This window comes from Buteo buteo, chromosome 11 (assembly GCF_964188355.1).
Source record: "Buteo buteo chromosome 11, bButBut1.hap1.1, whole genome shotgun sequence".
Classification (NCBI taxonomy): Eukaryota; Metazoa; Chordata; class Aves; order Accipitriformes; family Accipitridae; genus Buteo; species Buteo buteo.
In genome coordinates, this window is record NC_134181.1 from 4,603,684 (window position 1) to 4,626,268 (window position 22,585).

At 37.7% G+C, this 22,585-nt stretch overlaps 1 protein-coding gene across 3 annotated transcripts in view; it reads right to left on the reverse strand.

Annotated features, from left to right (window-relative positions):
* The window catches only part of CDH13 (cadherin 13), a 518,714-nt gene that overhangs the window by 49,214 nt on the left and 446,915 nt on the right, over window positions 1-22,585 (reverse strand). For all 3 annotated transcript variants that reach the window (XM_075039933.1, XM_075039934.1, XM_075039932.1), the window contains exons 9-10: window positions 16,371-16,553; window positions 15,124-15,377 (exon numbers count right to left, since the gene is read on the reverse strand). In XM_075039933.1, coding sequence (XP_074896034.1) covers window positions 15,124-15,377; window positions 16,371-16,553 — 437 coding nt within the window. The remainder of the gene's footprint in view (window positions 1-15,123; window positions 15,378-16,370; window positions 16,554-22,585) is intronic.

Sequence of the window (22,585 nt, forward strand, 5' to 3'; positions counted from 1 at the left end):
TGATTTATGTGGAGGAACTACACCGGAATTTGAAAGAGGGAAAAAATGTGACGTATTTTTGTCATACTTGCTAGTAAAGAAAATAATTACCTCTAGCAGAAGATTAAATTATGATCCTCAAGGTGAAAGATGATGCTTTTGTCAGTGTTTTTCTTTTTGTAAAGACTGCAACTTTTACTAGGGAAAAATGTGCCCAGTATTTATGAACTATAGGTTTGGGGTTTTTTTTAATTAATACCTGGAAAAAATAAGGGGCGGGGGGAAGAACTACAGCAGAAGTCAGGAAGTACATATTAGCCAAAACAGTGCAATTCCAAGTAAAGGAATCTTACGTATTGTTAGCAGAGTTGAAAGAGACTATAAACATTGCTGAATGGACAGTTACTTAAAAGTTAATGAGACCTTGAAAATGTAGCAGCTCAGTGAAATCTGTTCTACCACAGAAATCTGGATTACAGCCACAAAAAGCAAAAATATTAACCAGACAGACATTTTGTTAGAAAATAAGTTCCAGACCCATAAACCTCAACCTTGAAATCACCAGGCAACATTAAAGTTGTAAAAGAGATGCCATGAAGGAAATGTCTACTCAGTATGTCAAGTCAAGGTCAGAAAAAATAAAGTGAAAGGTTCTGAGCAATGAAGAACAAGAGGCTGAGTCTCTGTCTTGGATAAAGCAGGAAATACTCATCCCTTAAAAAGGAAAGTGAAGTATCTGCTATGAATATCATATAACTACAGTAAAGGACAGACCCGGTGATTCACAGAAAAGATACCACATCAATCATGTGGCAATTTTCTTATTCCTAAGTAACAAAAGTTTCATTATAAAGGCCAAATACTTCAAACAAAGTTACTTGAGACCTGAGTCCTAATTCCATGAAATTTTTCTTCAAGAAAAAAAAAAGTAATTAGGGCTTCCCTGGCTATATCAGGTATTTCAGCCAAAAAATTAGCATAAAAGTATATTTACTGTGATAAATCAGCATAAGTGTTTTCACTACCTTTTTTCTTAGCTTAGCAACAGAAGACAAAGAAAAAAGGGACTAGCATAAGAAAGGACAAAATTTAACACACAATAAATTGACCGTGCAATAAGGAGCAATTCAGAAAGGAAATCTGTGAAGAAGCTGATACTGCCAGAAAAGTAATCGAAGCAGTTTCCTGTGCTGACAGAGCTGGGGCATTCCTGAGTTGACTGAACTCGCACAGGACTTATTTCTAAGATTCAGCTATTTCTAAGGCGAGCGCCGTAACACAAGAGATGATAGGAGAGCAATAATGTTCTGCTGACTTCGAAAAACCTCTGAGTTTCTTGGCAGGTTGCAGTTAGGGGCCTGACAGGAAAAGCAGTCCCGTTCCTGCTCGTTCCCTCTCCTTTCCCCATCGAGCACGCAACGCTTTCCCCCCAGCTCTCTTTAAACTGCACGTATGTGACAGTTAGCATAAAATATGCAGCTGGGGCAGGTTTCCCTCTCCAGAAGCTCACTTTGGTGAGATACCGGTTGCTAATCCTATGATTATAAGAGTGTATTTTCACTTATTTAACAGGCGTAATTTTGAGTGGCAAAGATCCACGCTGGAACCCAGATTTCACAGAAGGAAAATACTGATCCTGGGAGTTGAGCTGAACCTCATCCAGGCAAAAAACCTGGCTTGAATCTTGTTTTTTCTCACATTAGAGCACTGCCTGAGCCATTATTTGTAGTCTCCGCTGAACGTGGAGCGCATCCCCAGAAGTGTATTTCACGTTACCAGTTCACGGTAACAACTGAATTAATAACTGACATCTCTTGGAGAGGATTTGTTCAAGAGGGAGAGCTGCGCGAACCGCAGCAGTCTGCAGCATCGCCCCTCGGCCTCTCCTGTCACCCTAGAGAGCCACGCGCTGCTATCGCTGCCACAGCCCGCGGGCTCCCATCGACCCAGGCCAGCCGCTCGTCCCCGTTCCGCCGACCTGAGCGTACACATGCACGCGTTGCCCGTTCCGTTTGTGTTTCTGTACCTCTGGGATGGCTGCCTGTGGGTAGAGCTTTATCAGCAAGGCCGGACGGTTTCGCTGACCCAGCTCCTGTACCCACCATGGCATCGATGCCGGTTCTAAACGCCACCACATCCCTGAAGCAGGGAGCTCGGCAGAAACAACGGCGGTGTGCTGGAAATTCAAGTTCCTGCTGGTGGATCGCACTGGGAGGGGGAGTTGGGGAATGAAAGGCTTATCCTGGCTCAAGCCCTTCATATGCACTTCCCAAACGCTACCTCTAGGGAGGAGATATTTGAAGCTCCAAATCTAGTCAAAGTATTTTAGAATGAAAGAGAATCAAATCGGAATGATTTTGGTCACAGTTGGGTGCCAACCGATGAGTGAGTTAGAAGTTAGTTAACTCCTTGTTCCCTATTTAATCTACTAAGCACCTATTATGAAGGCTGAATTCTCTAAAGGTCAGTGCAAGAGTAGGAAATAAGGATGTGGGTTTTTTAAAAGAAAAGAGTTAGACTTTTATTGCCTTCTTTTTAGTACCCTACATTTTCCTATATTTCCTCTAAATTTCTAGTGTTTCTTCATGAAAAATATTTTATCCACACACAAGTGCATGCAAATAAATTTGTCCAAGAAGGATTTCTCAAGGAAATTCTATGAGTTATTCACACAGATGAGAGAATTACTCTGTGCAGACATTACTTTTGGAAAATCAGAGGCACTTATGTAAAAACTTGCACTGAATTGATGTCCTAGTAAAAAACATATCCTTACAATTGCACAGCATCAGATCATGTTTTCAGTTGCATATTACAATACATAAACATGACAATGTTAATTTTGTGTCAATGTGTCTGTGAAAAATACATGCAAGGCTGTCTAATATTTGATTAATAATCTGATTTTATCCAGAAGAACTGGAAATTCTCATAGGGTTTTATAAATCAGTGAAGAGCCAACAAATTACTAACTTTGTTTCCATAGAAATAGAACTCAACTAATTCCATAAAACATGTCACTCTGGTATTATTATTGCAGCAATTAAGATGTTTTTCCTTTTAGTTCTTTAGTTTAGCTTTGTTTAAAAATAGCTGTATTTGTAGTAGCAAAATAGACTGTCTTGATGCTTTTGTATAGTTATGTAGCCCAGAGGAATTAACACCCACTGAGTAAAAATACTTGCCCACCTTCTAGCATTCAATAACAAAGAAGGAAAGGGTAGGTAAGAAATTCAGTGGCATGTGTGATAACGTGAGTATGTAACATTCAAGAAAAATTCACACTACAATCCAATCCGATAATATGAAGAAAAAGGCACATTTATTCCTGGCTAATAATACCACAAATTAAGTTTTCATTTTTTCCAGCTGATTTTGAATACACTATGCACTTCATGAGTGCAGTTCATACAGAAGAAACTTAATTAATTCTCTTTCTTTTTGTAATAATAGGCAATCTCTTATCTGAGGTTTATTTGACTGAGTACACTGAACTATACAAAAGACATGCAACCACTTTCTGTCCTAAATGTTGGACCTATGTGTGATATCATGTCACATCTTTTTCTTTATTTCAGGCCAGTTTCTTTTGTTTGCCTAACTCAGTACCTTTAGTGACCATGACAAATGAAAAGGGAAGTGTGATTTACCTTTCCCAATCTCTATGAATCAGATTCTCGGGCATTCAAGCTGTCCAAATGCACTTTAAAACCCATGGACTTCCCTCTTTCTTGTCTGGCCCTTATCACTTTTCAAGATTGTGTACAACCATGTCTTAGTTGTTTTATTTATAATGTCATCAAGTCTAGGTTGTTACATTTGTTACAGGTTGCTGTGCTGAATTTCTACCCTCCTTCCCCTCTCTCTGCCTTCAAGGGATGTTAGAAAAATGAAATACTACTTTTCACTTGTTGAACAAAAACATTAAAAGTCAGATTCCACACTCAGTTATATTTACTCAGGGGATATTCATTGTAACATCTCTCGTCTGACCGATGTTACTGCAAAACAAATCTGGTCCTGTACATGTAAATATTAATAGAGAATGCTGATGGAAATTAAAGTCTGCTAGATATTCTGAAAAGCGTGTCACAAGGTATAGCAGGATTGAGAAAATGGCCCTTTCATATATATTTCTAACATATAATATATGACCTATGAAAAAACCCTGTGTTTTCCAAAGAGATAGAAAATTAAAGGATATTCTTTACAGAGAAAATTATCCTTTATTTGCTGAAAGGCGAGTCCGTGCTGAACACTTATCAGTAATATTCCTTTGGAAGTTAGAAAGCATCTTTTTTTGTTAGGGTACATATCCTGTGTGCATCTGAATGCTTGCTCTGATATACTGCCTACCAGAAATCTACTCTATACAGCACAATTTTTGTATCATGTTCATCATCTTAATAGCCAAGCCCCTTTCAGATGTACATTAAGCAACATGACAAATGCGTGTCATTTAAGAAATCTGCTGGCCAATGATGGAAAATGTGAAGAAGTTAGAGGAAAAAGCTCCACATAAGTATTCGTTTATGACACAAAAAGAGCTTTTATTAGATGTTATGGGATTAAGTACTGAAAAGAGAGGAAATGGAAGAATTACAGTTGTTTGTTTAACCTTAATTTGCCACACTGACACTTGCTGATAAACTTTGTATCTAGGTCTTGCTTGACTGCAGTGTGGCACCAATGAGGCAAATACTTTACCAACATTCTTCCACTACTGGGTCATTTATAGTTTTATTTCCTGCTTGATACCTATCGCATTCAGTGCACACAATATATAATGCTCTGTAAATCAAAGGTATTTAATCTTCTCCTAAGCTTCTTATAACTATTATGTTCTCGTTACTCTATGCTATTTAACCCTGGATTGGATGCCCAAGAGTTAAACTTCTCATGCACTTTTCCCTTGTCATTAGGGATCTGAATGTTTTGCCAGCCACCTTCAATGTGTGTCCATAGTATCACTGTGGGATGAATTTTAATGTTTCAATTTGACAGACAAAAAAATGAAAAACTAAAAGTATCTGCTGGTTTTTTCCTGAAATAACAGAAGCTGAAATGAAAATCTCACCTAACGGCAAAAGAAGGACTCGTTCAAAGGATTACAGTTATACAATGATTAAAGCTATTATGGGCTTTTTCTTCTTTTTTTCCTTGTACTTAAAAACCTAAACTCTGTAACAGTTTCCATGAGTCAAACTAACTTAACACAACTGACAAGGAGATATGCAAAACTGAGACAGTGTTGTTTTCTTTCTCTACTAAAATGTGTTTTAAGCACTAGTTAATAACTTTAGAAGCTTCCAGGGCCAGAAGCAACTTTTGAGTGCTTCATTTTGAAGCTGCAAACCTTGTGCCCTACCAATACAAAAATTTCTTCGTTTAGCCCTGAAGCATTATCAGATAAACTCTGTGGCTGCATTTGGTTTTTTATGTATAAAATGCTACCAGTGACCCAGGGCTGAATCTCCAGAGAGATTGGGCCTTAGGCAGGTACAATTCTATTGGAAATTTCCCATTTGAAAGCAAAAAGAGGAAAAGTTATCCTGACAGGCCCATTAAAATAGGTAAATGTGTAAAAATTCTCCAGGGTTTGGACTATTCAATGAAATCTGGGTGAGACAGGTTAGTATCTCCAAGGCAATGCTATGCTAAGTACTGCCCAATGGAGCTGCCCCAAGGGATCACCTGGATACTAATTATCTAGCTATATGTAGAGTAGGCATGCATGTCTCTGTAGGCATATTTACCTAGAGCATAATGGTCATAAAATTAGGAAGAAGTCAGTCCCTAGCAATTCACATTTGAACCAAGAATGAATCTGCAGGCTTACTGCTGCTTAACAAAGTGCATAATTTCACTCTTACTCAGAAACTATTCTACAGAAATTGGCATCCTTATTACTAAGTTAATAGAAAAATCCCAATTGAACTCCACAAGACTTTTTTCCTATTATAGTAACATTGCAGAGCTCCATTTAGTAAAAATGAGTGCTTAAACCTTCTGACAATTTCTTTACTGAACTTAAATTCCACTCCAAGAATAACCGTCTGTGAGTCTGAAAGAAGATGGGCTTCTTTATGCCTTGAAATGCACAGACTAGGAATGTCTTGTGGTTGAGCAGTGGCTGTAAACATACGACAGAAGTTCTGTGTATTTGGGAGAGCTTCTGCTCCGAGATGAAATCCTACACCCAGTTTCAGTGGGAATTTTGCCACTGAACTTAGCGTGTCCATGGTTTATTCTGTCCTTATTTGGAGATGGCAAATTAATGAAATATAGCCACAATATTAGCACCTCATATCTTCATAGCAGGGCAAAAAGCTATGAAAGAATTACAGCATTTCCCTTTTCCAATCAGGACGTGAATGCCAGACACCCCCTGCTCTGGTGTCATCTGAGATCTATACCTGCTTTAAAGACGTAAGTGCTGAACTCCACAAGAACAACAAGAATGGCTTAATTATATACTTCCACTCAATGAGAGGATTCTGACCTAGATGCATTACCAGTCTTCCTGGAAAATGATTGAGTGCTTGGTTTTTCAGCTTTTGCCTTCGTATAAAATAACACCGGTCACTGGAGCTACAATCTTACATACTACCAGTCCAAATAAATTTCTGTCAAAGCACCGCTGAAAGTTGTAATTACAAACAGATGTGCACGCGCGATCTAACTTGGCTGAGTGGAACTCAAGAATTCAATGGCTTTAAAATATTAACAGAAATTCATGCCACCCCCTTCCCTGTCAACTTGCCTCCTCACACAGTGTCCTCAAACTTGATAGCTAACTTATTATAATCAAGATACTCTCTACTTCTTCCAGAGGCAAAATCCTGCCTTTTCTGAAACTAGAAGAGAACAGTAATGACAAAGTGAGTTATTGTCATGATGTGACTTCCACTGCAAGCATAACTTGTGACTGATATATCCTATTGTTATATTTCTCAAGAAGATCTGCAATATTGTTTAGTCAGTGACATGAAAAATGTGCCCTATAATTTCACAGTTCACAGCCTTTCATTCTGGGTGCTGACATGGTTGAAATCATAATGTGGCATAATATTGTTATGCAGGATAAAGACAGAGGGTCTAATTAAACTCCCCTTAAATGTTACATTCATCCTTATTAATCAAGAATTTGGGAGTCCTCAGGTAATATCAAGGGAAGTTAAAATTGGTTTCTATGGCTTATTTGATTACATGGAAAGACAGATTCTCAGTTCTATCATCTATAGCTTTTATATCAACATATTAAGTATGACTTGTGCCAACAGATGGAAAATTTTAGGAATATGATCTTCTGACAAGTATTGTCAGGAGTGATAAAGTCTGGCTTCAGGTAGCTGGGTTCCCTGCAAAACTGTGAATCACTGGATTGAGAATTCCTGGGACCCCTGCTTCAGGTAGTCTTTAATAATTTAATTCAGACACTTCTGCTATTTCAGAGACTAATCAAAGAGAAAGGGATTAATCTTTTTTTCTCAGGAAGGAGACACTGTTCTTCAGCAGAACTGCCTCATTCTGTCTGGGTGAAAATTTGCTTTCTGCTCTATCTTCTTTTCTACTAGGGGAGGATAAGGAAAAAATAGGTGCTACAGCTACCTGCTTATGTACATTAATCTTTCCCCCAAACCTTGGCAACTGCTAGGAGTAAAACAAGCAGTAAAACAAGACGTTAGCATAGATAAGACAAAGTAAGCATGGGAGTTCCCGCACCTCTCTGCAAGGCAAAAGCCGGCATAGCAAAGTTTAGCACCAACTGCTTAGATGGGATTGCCCTTAAGCACTAAAAATTAAGATATACAAAAGCAGACAAGGAGACAAGAGGCCTAACATCTGCCCCAACACAGAGACAGAGAACATCAGTAAGAAGAGGGCAAAAAGAAACAACGGGGGAAACTTAAAGGTGTTCACCATTAGGAAAAACACTAGAAGCAACTGAGAAATCAAGGACTCCTAGGGACTCTTCGAGGTGCTAAAAGGGAGGTGTTGACAGGTTGGCTGTAAATTAAGCAAGCCAGGAAATGCCTATGAGTAATAACAGCACTGAATAACAGATTTGGGCAAGCAGACTAGCAACATCTGTTCACTACTCTGAGGAAAAGAAGGTCTTGTAATAGTATAGGTCTGATATTGAGGCTGACAGAGTTGAAAGTGGCTTTCCTGAACGGTCAGCATTAGATACTGTCCACAGCTTTTTTAGGACCTGGCTTCCAGATTTGGCAGATGTTTTAATTCTCTCAGCACTGGGATTTTACTCCAGTCATTTATTCTCTTCAGTCTCATCTCAGTAGTTCCCACCAGAGACTTTTTTTTTTACCAGCTGCTTCCTCCATGTTAATTCAGACTCAGTGATATATCTGCACAGTGCTGGCCAGCTACAAATCATCTTCTGAACACGAAAAATGGGGCCTGATTTTACTCTTAAGCCATTATCACGCTTCCAGAGTTACATCAGTGTGGTCATGGGTATGAGAGGAGAATAAAGGAGGTACAGTACCACTCCAGAAACAATTTTCCTTCTTTCCCATCTTGCTGTAGGCCTAAAGAGTTTGCTGTATGGGGAAAGAGGGATTTGTTTACTCTCTTTAGTGAACAAAAAGTGGAAATCAGTTTGGTCAAACAATGACCAAACCCCCCAAAAGACAATGCATTTTTTCATTAATTTTTCCCTTCAGATATTAATATTATGATAGTAACATATATATATATATCACAGTGATTACGTACACAGACAGCATTACCACATTCAAGAAACAGTTTCAGTAAAAAGACTGTTGTGTAGAATACTGTTGAGCTAATGGTTGACTAGCGAGTACCTCCAGTTATAGGTGGTAGTTGTGTAGCATGAGGGAATTGGCCAAGTTCATTCTTTCAGAAGTGATTAAATCTCTCCTTTTCTGGCATTGCCTGCTGGATACACCAATACACTCGGCTCTCTGGAGTTCGGTTTCTGTGTTTCAAAATTTTGCAGGAAAGACAGAAGAGGAAAAACTTTTTGCTTCAAGCAGATTCCCTCACTACTTGGCTTTCCTTCTAACTTAAAAGAGAGAAAGGAAAAGAAAAACAATGTGCACTGTCCAATATACAGCAACTTCAGATCTAGAGATGCGCTACAAATTCCCAGTGGCTGGGTTCAGGCAGGCTGTAAATAAAACTGCAGAGCCAACTTGAGATGCTCTTGGGTGTAACTTACAGTGAAAAACTCTGGTGCTGCATGCTGAGAGCATGGCTCAGCCATTCATTTATAACAATACAACTATTCTTCTGTCTGCACAAGGAAAACAAATCTCCTGTTGTTAGGAATCAAAGACAAGTACTTCAGACTCTAGGAGACATAGTTAACAATGACTAAGTGTGTTACTTCATAAGCATTCACTCTTTAAGACTTTCTATCCCTCTCATTATACAATACCCCTGTAAGTGATTGTAGTGTAACCCAAAAAGCAAGTTTATTGACCTCCACCTGCAGCAAAAGTGCTTTAAAATGGCTTGATGTGCAACAAAGTATGCAAAATTGATTCCTTAAGTGTTTGTGAGGAATGTGATTTGAAGCCTTATCCTTGTTCAGAGGGGGTTCAAGATCTCTGAAAAAATCCTGGCAAGAGACATGAAAAAGGCTTTTTGAATTGTCTTTACAATTCATGGCTTATATATTCACTGCATGTAAGGGTGGTGACTGGCAGCAAAGAGAAATAACAGAATTAAACTTGCTTTTTTCCAGCGAATCCTCCTTAGTTTTCTCAAGTATTTGAGATTTGGAAGAAACTCACTGAACCATAAATCCCACTTCAGTGTAATCGCAGCACTACTTCACAGAATTTTAGGCAGTCATCTTTTTTTTGACAAAGAGTATGCAGATCGTGGTTGCCACCAGTAAGAGTTTGGAACATTTCCACTGACTTCCACCAACTCCAGAGACATCGACCCTAAAGTTATGATGATGTAATCTAAAGCAAAACATGGCCCAGCAGGGAAAGTTCCCATTCCCAGAGTCAATGGCCAGTCCATTGTCCAGTGGTTCTTGGTAAAATGACAAATAAACAAACACGATCGCTTTTAATTCAGTGTCAGGTTCAGCCTTATCATCCCCGTGGCCTGATGGTCAAGGATGAATCCTCATTAATAGATACACTTAATTTGCAGTATAGAAAAATGCATTTTATGTAAAGAGAAACAGAGTCTATCTACCTTTCAGATAGACCAGTAGCTGTTATTTGGAAATGATGATGATAATAAATATGACTTTGCCCCCATTTCCAGACTAGCAGAGCTGTCAGACCCACAGCCAGTACGATGGCAGTGCTCTAGCATTTGAATGTCCACACTGTGGGATAACAGGCAGATGGGTAGCTGGATCCATCACAGGCTATTCTAATCTGAAACGATTGATCTCAAATGGAGATTTACTGGTTTCATATTTGTGTAATGCCACTAACTTAATGATACGGGGATATAAGGAGACTGGAATCAAATAAAAGGATGCAAACTTCCAAGCAAGAAATTGGCTTTCAAATTTCTACAGTTGAGACTTCAGCACTAAGACAATATACCTATGCCTCCAAAAGCCACTTATACTATGCGGGGTCAGCTGGATTCAGGTGCAGATAAAATAAAATTACACACGCACATGCACACAAACATACATCTTATTTACGTATATTGCTTCAGATATTTTTGGCAGTCTTTCATATTCCCATGAAACTCGCTGCAGTTTGGGTTCTAAGTTTTCCAGCTTCAAATACTGCATTTTAATTCTACTTAATGAATTAGATATGCTTTAGAGCTATAATAAACTTTTCTTGTGAAGATATTTCTGAAGCATTTTGTCACATTGCTTACTGCGAATAAATACCACCATAATATATTTACATAAATAATTTAAAATCCAAGAGCACAGTAGGTAATAAAAATATATTGCCATGATAAGCCATGAAACCAGAGAACAATGTTGCTTTAATTAAAAATTACAAATACACTGCAGTAAACAACTTATTTACACGTAGTTAAAAGTCTAACTATTGAATATCCTGGACTTATTGAATCCAAAAAAGGGAAAAATACTGAAACCAATCTCTTCACACAGACAAATATTGAGGACCGTAACTGTGTTTAATTAAGATCTACTGTTAATAATGGATTTCAGAGAGTGAGGTGGTTCTTTTAATTTCCCAAGGTAGAAAATGTTATTAAATTTGGCCTTTAACTTCTCATTGACATGTACACTTGAAACTTCTGATTAAAATTTCAGAGGTTGGGAAGAAGCACCCAAAATTAAACTCTTAAATCTGGCACAAAAATAACAATGATCCCTGATTAAGAAATCAAATTTCAGAAACTTCATTACTGTTCTATTAATAAATTGTTGGGTTATAATTAAAATGGGGCCTGCTGGATTTCTTTCATTTTTTAATTCTAAAAAAGTTGGAAACTGTAGAGGGAATTAAATACTTAAAAAAAAAAAAAAGAAAAATAGGTTAATGAATCTAAGAAATGGAGATCCAACTTCAACAGCTTCCTTTTCTTTCTGGGAGTGATCACAGCCGAACAAATATCTTACACCCAAAGGTATGTGTTCAGGAAAAACCACTGGTTCTGTCTGCTCCTTCCTTTCTACAACATCCATAGTCCAAAGCTCACTACGTTCATTGCAGACTTTTCATAAAAAATCACAGATCTGGGTATAGTTGTGAAAGTTAGTGTTAACCTAGTTATAAACAGGTACAATTTAGAGTAAGATTAAACTTGATGACTACATTATTTAGCTGCTCAATATGAGCATTCGGTTCTTATTTCCAGGATGATGTTTCTACCTCTACCTTGAGTTTCTTTGAAACGTTAACAGCGGTAGATCAGAGAAGAGCTGACACCATGAAAGTTCACCGCTAATCGTGTGCAGACAAATAGCTAGAGCTCAAGGTACGTGCTTTTGAGTCTCATGAACACTTGGAGTCATATTTTTTTCAGTGTAATACATTTTTGCCAGCTTGTTTGAGCTTTTAAATGAAATTCTCAGCCTGCAAAAACACTTCAAGCTGAAGAATAAGAAAGAAAATTGCTTCGAAAGTACAGCTGTCTTCAGGAATTTTTACAAAGTAAGCTACGTTTTTCAAAAAGATAAGTAATTTGAATCTGATTCAGATATGCAACGTTCAAAGAATAAATTCAGCCTAGATGTGGACAATGGCACAAATGGTTTCTATACACTATTCATGGTTCTTGAAATGCATTTATGATGCTATATCTAGTAGAGTAACTAAATTTCCTGATTACAAATAATCATCAGCCCCTCCTACAAGATTTATATAGAAAACTATCTAAAAATATCCCTGCAGTTAGACATATCTCAGTTGTTATAGGTTGAAAATAAAAGAAAGTAACATTACTAATTCTCTGTTGTTCTTTTGTTTGTATCCGTCTGCACATTTTGAACAGATACATACTTCATTGGGGGTGATGTACATTGATCACACAGCACACACAATACAAATCTGGCATTCACTGCTTCTTGCGGACACAAAAGTTGCTTGTGGTCATTGATATTTAGTGTAGTATCTTGTTTAAAAGTCTGTATTGTGCCTGCTTGGCCTTTATTTTACCAGTATAATCAGAGTAAGGACTCTGATAATACTATTTATAGCAGCTTAGCCTGAGAACCATGTAGTTTGGTATGCATTCTCTACAAAAGTCCTGGACCTAGGCCCAAACTCTAAATACACACCTGCCTGTAGGAACTTATGAGAAAATGTTTCGGCCAGACCCAGACTAGTGAGTAGCTTTGGTCTTTATACATGCCATTTTACACTATCCTTAATTGCAGATGCTGTTCTCATAATACTAGTCTTCCTTTTTCACTGCTAGTAGCTATATGTTTCAATAATACCTGTCAGTGTTAAAAGCATCTTTTGAAAATGCTATTTTATACTTCCCTGTTATTTTAGCAAAAGGAGATACAGGTAGTCAGATTAACCTTTCTTGAATCATTCCACCATTTCCCAGATTTCCATTACCTTTGCATTATTTTCTTCTAACCTACACAGCCACTGCCTTTTACATAGTTTCCATATATGATCATGCTTCATTCCCAACCCAATCTAGCTTATTTCTGCTCTTCTTTTCTGCACAAGCAGGGTAAGAAAAGAAAAATCCTGCTTTCTGCTACAAACCTCCCAGGTTTTGGCCATGCAGATATGGTAAAACTTCTGGGAAAATTCTATTTAGATTATGAGCTAGTTATAGTTAAGATTTGAGAGTTCCTTTGCAGCAGCTGTGAGATGTGGTGGACTGCAAAAAGTCTTTATGTTACTTAACTGGTTACACACAAACCATAAAGCTAACTTACGGTTTTCAGTGACTCATTGGTACGTCCTATAATTTCCGTGTCAATATGGTTAGGAAAAATTCACCAAAATCAGTAGGTCAAGGGAAAAAATTCAGATAATAGTTTCTGGGTTGCTGGTTTTGATAACCAAATCCTTCTATTTTCTTGGCTTTTCTCTTTTAGCATCACAAAATCAACTGTTACATTAATTAATATGACTTTTCTTATCTCCCATGAAAATACACAAAGTTATGGAGAACTTCAATAATTTTGTTTCTTAAACTCAGTCCCAATCCCAAAGGGAATAAATATCTTTTCCCTACACAAGCCAGGTTCTGAATAATGCTGCTGAGGGTCATGTTGCTGTATCTGACAAGCAATAGAAACTCCATAGGTTTTCCAGCCATAGACATAAATTTGTGTGACCACAGTGAACGAAATAGGGAATCTTTGGAGCAAAAACAAAAATTCACAATAAAAATGCATTCTGTGAATACATACAATTAGAAAACAAGGGGAATGACCTATGCTAAGAATCATCCTTCAGATAAACTGATATTTCAATGGCAGAACTCAAAGGCATTTTTGATAGAGAAAACCTGAAAAATTTGTACTCCATTACCTAGGTGTTTTAGAGGTGATGCAGAGAATTGGAACTTTCAATTATCTGCCTTGCCTTTTTCCTCCTTCCTTGGAGATCAGCACGCTCACCTGCTTAAATTCACCCTCTCACCATTCGAATCCAAGGCTGTCACTGCAGTCCTTTGCAATGGCATGCTTACTAACATTTGTTACTGACAAGAGAACGTCTTCAAGATCAGTAGCTTGCTTTTTTTGTAGAACAGTATGTATGTCAAACCCTCCTTAAAAAGAGCGCAATCACTGCTAAACAAACCTGTGATAGTAAAGAAATCTACGTCTATGGTATAGATTGACAGCGCACATCGTTCAGGCAAAGCTTTGAAGTCATTCTCACAAAAGTGTTTATGCCCTTTTATATACATTGATATCTATGGGAAATTAGACTCACAAGTAAGAACAAAAACTTAAACACAGATGTAGATTTTAGTTGTAGTGCCTAACCTGCAATTCTCAAATGCTGAGAAAAGCTGTCTGGAAAGTCAATTTACTATTAGAATAGAAAGTGGTTGATCTTTCATTTTTCAACACATCTAAAACCAAAACACCAGATCAGGTGGATCAAAGTATAAGATGATGGCACCACTTAATACCTAGGTTTGCTCTTTGTGACATGGCACATGTGTGGGATTATATTATCATAGCGCAGGAATAATAATTTACTTCCTTCTCTCTAGGCAAGGCCAGGTCTTAGTTTACTGTAGCTTCAGTGTTTCACTGGGAAATATTTTTTCACCCCTTGAACGTGGATGTATGGTCATTATTTCACTAAGAGAAGTTATAAACAATCATAAACTGACTTAAACTGTATGTAAAGCAGATAAATTATTTCTATACACATTTTCAATTTTTACACGTTTTCTCTGGCTCTACATGAAAGAAGAGGAATAAACGAGCAGGTCAAAAGTAATTTTGAAACACTATGCAAAGCTATGTCTATTGCTTGTCGATTGTTCTACTGCAGTAATTTCATAGCCTGGAAAACTACTGCCCACAGTCCAATGCAGTTCTTTGTCTTCATCAGACTGAATCTCTTCATTGCAGGAAAAAGCAAATGGCCACTTCTTATTATGTAGAGCCCAGACTAATTTAATTCTGTACTGGCAGGCAAATTCTCAGGCACAAAAGACACACTCACTTTCTGATGGATGAAAATTAGAGGGTACTGCACTCACCTGATAGTCTGATGTTGCAGAGTATCTGGATCAGTGGCATTTACTGTTAACACAACACTGCCAATAGGGATGTTTTCTTGTTTTGTCACTGTCATTGGGTTTGGGTGGAAAACTGGGCCTTCATTCACATCCTCAACAGTGATCTGAACCGTCGCCGTGGAACTGGGGCCATAGGCTATGTCTGGAATCAACGGGTCTTCGTTTTCTACTTTGATCAGCAGCGTGTGAAACGCTGAAATCTCATAGTCTAAAGGCTGTAAAACATATCATAAAATCAGAGTGCAAGGCGCAAAGACAGTACCTAACACTTTTTCCTTGTACCCCACTGCAAACTTGCAGAAGATAGAATTAGCCAGAAAGGCACAATGGCATTCATTGCGTTTGATACTTGGTCAGAGTTTAGCATTAGGCACAATGGTAGTTATAAAATTCATTGAAGATAATGAACATAATGGAGTTAATGAAAGATGGAGATGTCCCTCTATCCAAGAGCATATACTTTTTTGCCACAGCTCATACATATAATTTAATTCTCATATATACATGCTTATTTATGATGTAACATGCATTTAGCTAACAAATCAGTCATACTTAATAGCTACTTATGATAAGTAACATAAGGCTAATTTCTCAACTCCTACTTGAAATCAAAAGCACCACCATGGAAATACGTGCCATTTGTCTTAAGAATTGAAAATGCCTCTTCTGAAGTCAATCAGAGAAAATTCTGGTACAGGCAGAAACCGGGGCTATTTTCTTTTTTTTTATTAAAGTGTGAGATATAGGATTATCTTCATACAAAGACAGGCAATAAATTTTTTCATGAGACTTTAGAAATGTGGGACCAGACACCTCTCCAGTTCAGTCTGAAGCCACGTCCCTTACTTCCCTGGTATTTGCATCTGTGTTCGCTAACCGAGAACAAAATGGGGCCCTTGAACTCTAATCGTACCCTCAGTCACAAACAAAACTTTGTTGTAAAGTCTCACTATTAATTGTGATGCTTTCTGCAAAACTAGCTGTTATTTAAGCACAATGGCAATGTAGTTAGCAACAGGCAGGTCCTTATGACTAAAGAAGTAAGGTTACTGAGACAGAAGAAGGGGTTATGCATGTTGTTTGGACAAGAGCTGGTAGCCATCTATATATTTTTGAGTAATTTATCCTTGCTGTGCCGCCTTTTATGCAGTAAATCCAGTGAGTGCACCTTACGGTACTAATACAGTACAACAGAAAATTGTTCTTACTTTGACAACAGAGAGCATTCCCTCGTTAGTCTGGGGATTGGTATGGATTTCAAAACTCTGCCCTGGATTTCCATTAATAATGGTGTAGACAGCTCTCCATGCTCCGGTCGCTGGGTCATCTCGGTCACCAACAGTTAAGTTTACTATTACACCTGTGACTCCCTCCTTTACTGTGGCTTGAAACTAGAAAAAAAAATGTAGAGGAAATTGTTACTATTTTCAATTAATGACCACACACACACATGCAATATCCAAGCCGACGTTAATTATTTACCACAACAGGAGAAAGATGTAATCCTTGACTGAAACTGAATGTTATAGGCTCTAAATAATACATTCTCACTTATGAAATATAAGGTAGCACATTACAGCTGCTCTCATTTAACAGATGGCAGATAAGCAGCGATGTGATAGGAATCAAGCTCTGGATGGTTCTGATCACAAGACGACGGTTCATCTCGTGTTACTGGAAAAGTGAATCCTGAAAGAATATGCATGTAGTGTTCCATAGGTGCATATGCTATCAGAAAAGGAACTATACTCATAGCTAAGCAGAAGAGGAAGCTGACTAGTATAGCCCATTCTTGCCCTCCAATGTACTGTTATTTACAAATAATGCAATTTTGCATTTCAGACTAGTATTTTCATAAATTACCCCACCCATATTAATTTTTCACTACACTGTCATAAATACATAAAACATTTTTCACAAAAAGTGTTCCCATACCATTTTTTGGAGGGGTTGCTCTAAAAGACTTAAAAATAATTGGACCTCATGCTACCACTTTGTCTGCATAACTAAAAGTCAGTGTTACTTTCTTTTTTCAGTGGAAGAATTTTTTATGACCTTGTGAAGTTTATTGCACTGCTGTACTATTCAGCTAGCCAAGCCCTATGAGAAAATTCTAATTTACTATCCAGACAAACAGTGTATAACATCATTCTTATTTATGTAGGAAAAACATTAAGCAAACCATTGAAAAAGCTTGTAAGGGTCAGACTTAATAATACTCCTCACCTTTCAAGTACTTGAGGCTGACGTGCTAAAAGCACCGTATATAAGAGTGATAAGATAATACCTGCTTTATAGGTGGATAAACCAGAATGATAACATACCTAATCCTGAGAAGTGCTGAACATCAGCAGTACCATTATAGATCATTAGGAAATCTTAGCATTTCTAGGGATTAAGCCTTCAAAAGTCCAAAATTACAAACTTTAATGACACAAATAGGGTTTGCCGTACGTGCACTGCTTAAAAGCTACATTGTCAGTGACAATATATCACTCAAGGGCAAAAATCCCTCAAGTGACTTCAAGACCTGAATAGACTAAATGTCTTTTGCTCTGTCTTATAGTCATAACACTACAGAAGATTTTGTGAGAATATTGAATCCAGAAAATGGCATTTTATTAATATATGGATTTCACAATCTGGACAAATAGTAGGTAAAATGGATTTCCTCATAGTAAAATACAGAGGAGACAACCATGTCTTTTCCAGTGTTCAGGTATCTTTTTTTCCATTTCATCCAATAGATTTGACTATGTTTCCAACCCCTTTTTCAATTTAGCTGTGTAATTTGAGTGAATGCATTCTGTTCAAGCTATCCAGCCTCAAACCTGATTTTATAAAAGGATGACATTAATGATTGGCTATTTCTATCTTCTTCGGTATATTTAACAAAGAATTTAAAGATTCCTTTGATTTTGATAGTTAATATGTAACAGGTTGTGATTGAGCTCTGTTTCAGACAGATCATTAAGCTCATTTGCAGTTTAATTAACTCCAAATGATAATATAACAATATTTTTGCTTGCTTTGAAACCAATCAAAAGAAAAGCTCTATTAAGAATCTTGGAAATAACAGAGGAATAATTACCAAGATTGTATTCCTTCCTGCTCAGCAAAATGCTGTCACTGGAAAGCACGCTTGGACATCTCTTACTCCAACTGAAAATAAGTGATTAGCCTGATTGATACTTTTGTATTATTTCATTTGTCTCAGCTTGAGCATGTATGGAATGAGACATCAGAACCATAAGAGCCTGAATTTTTCCAGCAAGTCTTCAGTACCAAACAATTCCTATTTAGCTATGTAAAAAGGTGACTAGACTTCAAGGAACCTAATCCTAAAGAATCTAACCCTTAGATTTGACTGGGCATCTGCTCCTAATTCATATTGATCCTTCTGAAAAATCTTTTCCTTAATCCACTAGTCTGATTCAATTAAGTGTTCAATACTCCCTGGATCACCTTGGGAACAGTAACACCTGTTAGGGTAAAATATGTAAAGATCTGGCTATTTTATTCAGATACATAATTGTGAAGCCAGTGAGACAAATTCATTACGCTTCCCCCACCAGTGCCAGACTATGATAGAAAAGGTTGCCATGATGTGCCAGCTAGTTCAAAAAATATTGCATGTCAGTTTAAGGATATCTAATTCAAGGATATCTCAGCTAGGGTTGGCTTTCTTCTGCATTCCTATTTTGTCCTTATTTAGGAAAGGCTCTCAGTAGCTTCAATTGCAGCGAGTTAGTAGTGCAGAAGGGGCACACAGACTTGCTGGGGGCATAAAACTGCAGAGCTTCTGACACCAGCACATCAAGGAAATGACGTCTACGGGCAAAGGCTGTGCCGAGCCAAATAATTCCAAGCATAGCGGTACACTCACTCCTAGCATTTTCTGCATTTTAGAAATGACCATATAAACACAGAGGATATTTGAAGCTGTCTAGAACATTGGACTAAAATCTGTTCAAGATGGATGAAAAGGCAGAATGATCAAATCACAGAAGTTGTCACATGGGTCTACTCTAAATTTATAATGTGAAAAGTATAATAAATCACAGATTTGTGATTGCAAAAGACAAACATCTACTGTGAAATAGAGAGGCCCAGAAAAATATAACATATATTATCTAGAAGGTGAACTCTTTTGCCTGTCAAGCCACCTCTATATAAAGAATAGACTTCCTAGTATTTGGAAAAATCTGTTATATTTATACTGGGCCTCTTTCAAAAACAGAAGTAAAGAAGGGAATTTAAAAACTATGAAAAGACAAAAATAGGAATTAGATTTGGAAATAGAGAAAAGATAACCACAGATTAATCATATTTCAAAATGAAAGGTTTGCATTCTCAAAGCACGGTGCTTAACTGGGAGAGTCTGATCCAATGCTCTAAAATAAAACCCCATAGTGGCTAACATAAATAATTGGATCACAAGTTAATTGATTTTACTCTTTTTAAATATCTGCACATCCCCTAAGCACCACTATAAATTAAGAATAAAATAGATGAGTTCAGTACTTTATTTAAACTGCTATCATCTAGACCCACATTAAAAAGAATAACTTGGAAGACAAATACCCTGGCCCAGAGTTGCATTTGGCTGGAAGGAGTTCATTTACTACTACTGAGTATTTGAAAACGTAAGGTTAACTTGCTCCGTGGAGTGATATGCCATATTGTCATTTATTGTGCTTATCATGCATACAGCCTAGAAATTTTGGTAATTCTGTCATATTTAGAGTTTTAGAAACATAGCAAAAAAAAAAAAAAAGACCTAATGCCCCTTTTTCTGCACCCTAAAGCTTATAAAAAAAATACAGAAAGACAGACAACAGACTGATAGCAACTTAGAAGGAAACAATGAGTGATCAGCAGCCAGCATTCTGTGCTTAATCATCAGGTTTTTGTAGGCAAATGAGACTTTTAATGGGGAACTGAAAGACATCAAGGAAATATAGTGATGGATGTAGATGAAGAGTTCCTCCAAGAGTGTGAGGGTAGCTTGTGAGGAAGCACAAACGGACTTGAAAAACTAATGAGTGAGCAATGTTTGCTGTCACGATGGACTGACGGGAGGTAGATATTGACCACTGGACATTCTTGTGAGAGATCACAAAGACGGTTCCACTAGGCATGGAGGTCCCTGTGAGTGGATATGTTTCTTAAAACAAAGCAGTCAGTAAAGGCATGGCAAGCAGATGAGCAACATTCACAATAGCTGTGTTAGAATACAGCCTATGTAACACCACCCAGGGTAGCTCTGAGCAGAAAAGAGAATCTCAGTTCAGCACTCAAACTCTAGTCCTCTCTTCCCTGGATCTTGCAAGCCTGCTCCAAACAATGTGCAAAGCTTGAGAAGATAAAATGAAAAATTAGGGTTCTAAGCTGGCAGGCATTTTGTCTTACCAAGTATAGGACATTCAAGATGGCAGGTATCTACTGAGAATAATTAGGCCTGCATCAAAGGCTAGTTAAAGGGAAAAGTCAAATGGGGAAACAAATTGAACCATAGCTTAATTGTAGCAGCTGTTTCCTGGCAGCGCCACGATATAAAGTAACACAGCCAAATCCTGCTCCACACTGAGCTCTGTGGCGAACTGGTGGGACACTACAGTGACAGCTCTCACTGAACGGCAAAATGGCTCTGTACTGTCTCAAGAAAAAACAATCTTATCAGATTTCTGCCATGGGGCAGATGCATGAAAAGATCACTTTGTAAAATGTTATCACCTGAGAATCCAGGCAGTAACCCCGTCTCAGCCTCAAAGAAAACTGGAAATGGTACCTAACCTGTATGAAAATTGGATTCTTACCTGACAGCCTTATTTAAAGCTTCTGTACTAAGTAAGATTTTATTTACTGGCTTCTCAGAGTACGGAGAAACAAATGAACTTAACTGCATCAGAATCACCTGAATGTCTACTGTCCAGCAACAGCATGAGCATGCAGTAATAACCTTAATACCTTTACGAAGCCACTGAAAAACTCTCTCAGAGTGGGGTACCAATATACTCAAATTAAAGAGCTGCCGCAAGCAGCAAACATGATCCAAGATAAACGTGTCTGGGGTTGGTGATCGCTACCCCATAGCTCATTAAGATTCTGCATGCTGTGATTCCCAGTCAAGAACAAACAAATTAAAACTGCATGTCAGTTTGCATTTATCAGAGCGATATTCCAGTTGAAGGTATTCTATGCTACTATCACGTGTTTGTTTCCTCATCTGTATATCGTAAATGATGAAAAATAATGGGATATATTAATTCACACACCTGTCTCAGAAATTCCCCAGGGAAACTGTATTATTGTATTTGTCCTCTTCCACTGAAGTCCACTGCTTTTGCAACCATATTTTGTCTATCTGCTTTCTTGAAAATATGAAGACAGGCTTATAAAATCTCTCGTAATCTGCTTGCTCTGTGTCTTTTACTTTGCACATTGTCATTCAGTATGTGTGCACCTGAGTGGCAAATATTTATTTGTTAAGGAAACAATGTCTTTTCCATGCCTCTGTATCTGGAATATCTCCAAGGACAAACGAATTTTTGGAGTCATCACAAAGGTCTGCATTCTCAAGCAATCGGGACTGAGAATCTCATAAATGTCAGTAATGGACATTTCTTGTGGGACACAAAGCCCAGTTTGCCAGCTGAGAATAAATCATGTTATCTGGCGCTTGGAGCTCATCAGACTTCACAAACTAGGCAGGCGAAGTACTAGGTGGAAATATTTAGCGTAACATCTGTGCATTGAGTAAAGTGAAACTGATGGTTCTTCAGTCACCTTTTATCTCGGTACAACGACCAAATGTGCTGGCCTGCTATGGGGGGGGCCCCAGCAGGCTGAAAAACAGGACCTGACCAACTACAGTTTATACCAAACTCTCCATATGAGCAATTTAATTGCCAATTTTGTGGTCAGGGCAAATTGTTACTTGGTATTACATTCTCCCTAATCTCGTCTACAGATTTTGAAGGTATTTTCCCTCTTAAAACTGAGCATAGCTTTTACTATATGGGCACAAATAGCTGCTGTATTTCACTACAGAGATAGCTGTATTAACGTAATGGATTAAGTTGATGTAAGCTGTACATGAAGCAACATATGAAGCACTTTGGAAGCCATTTAAATGAAAGACACTATGTAAATATAAAGCATTATCGTAGTATGACAAGGATTTGATGGTGTAAACTAGATGCAAAACACAAATTAATGCTATGAGTCACCTAAACAGTCTGTAGTAATTGTCATTGTCTTACTGCCATAATGCTGGCTCGTAGGCACTATATTATTTCTTAACTTAAAGTGTTTCTTTCAGCTTATTCTATATTTTTTTCTAAGTACCTAATATTCTTCCATCTCCCTGGTGAAATTACAGAAAGAATTCAATTGTAGCTTAAAAAAATCTTTCTGAATA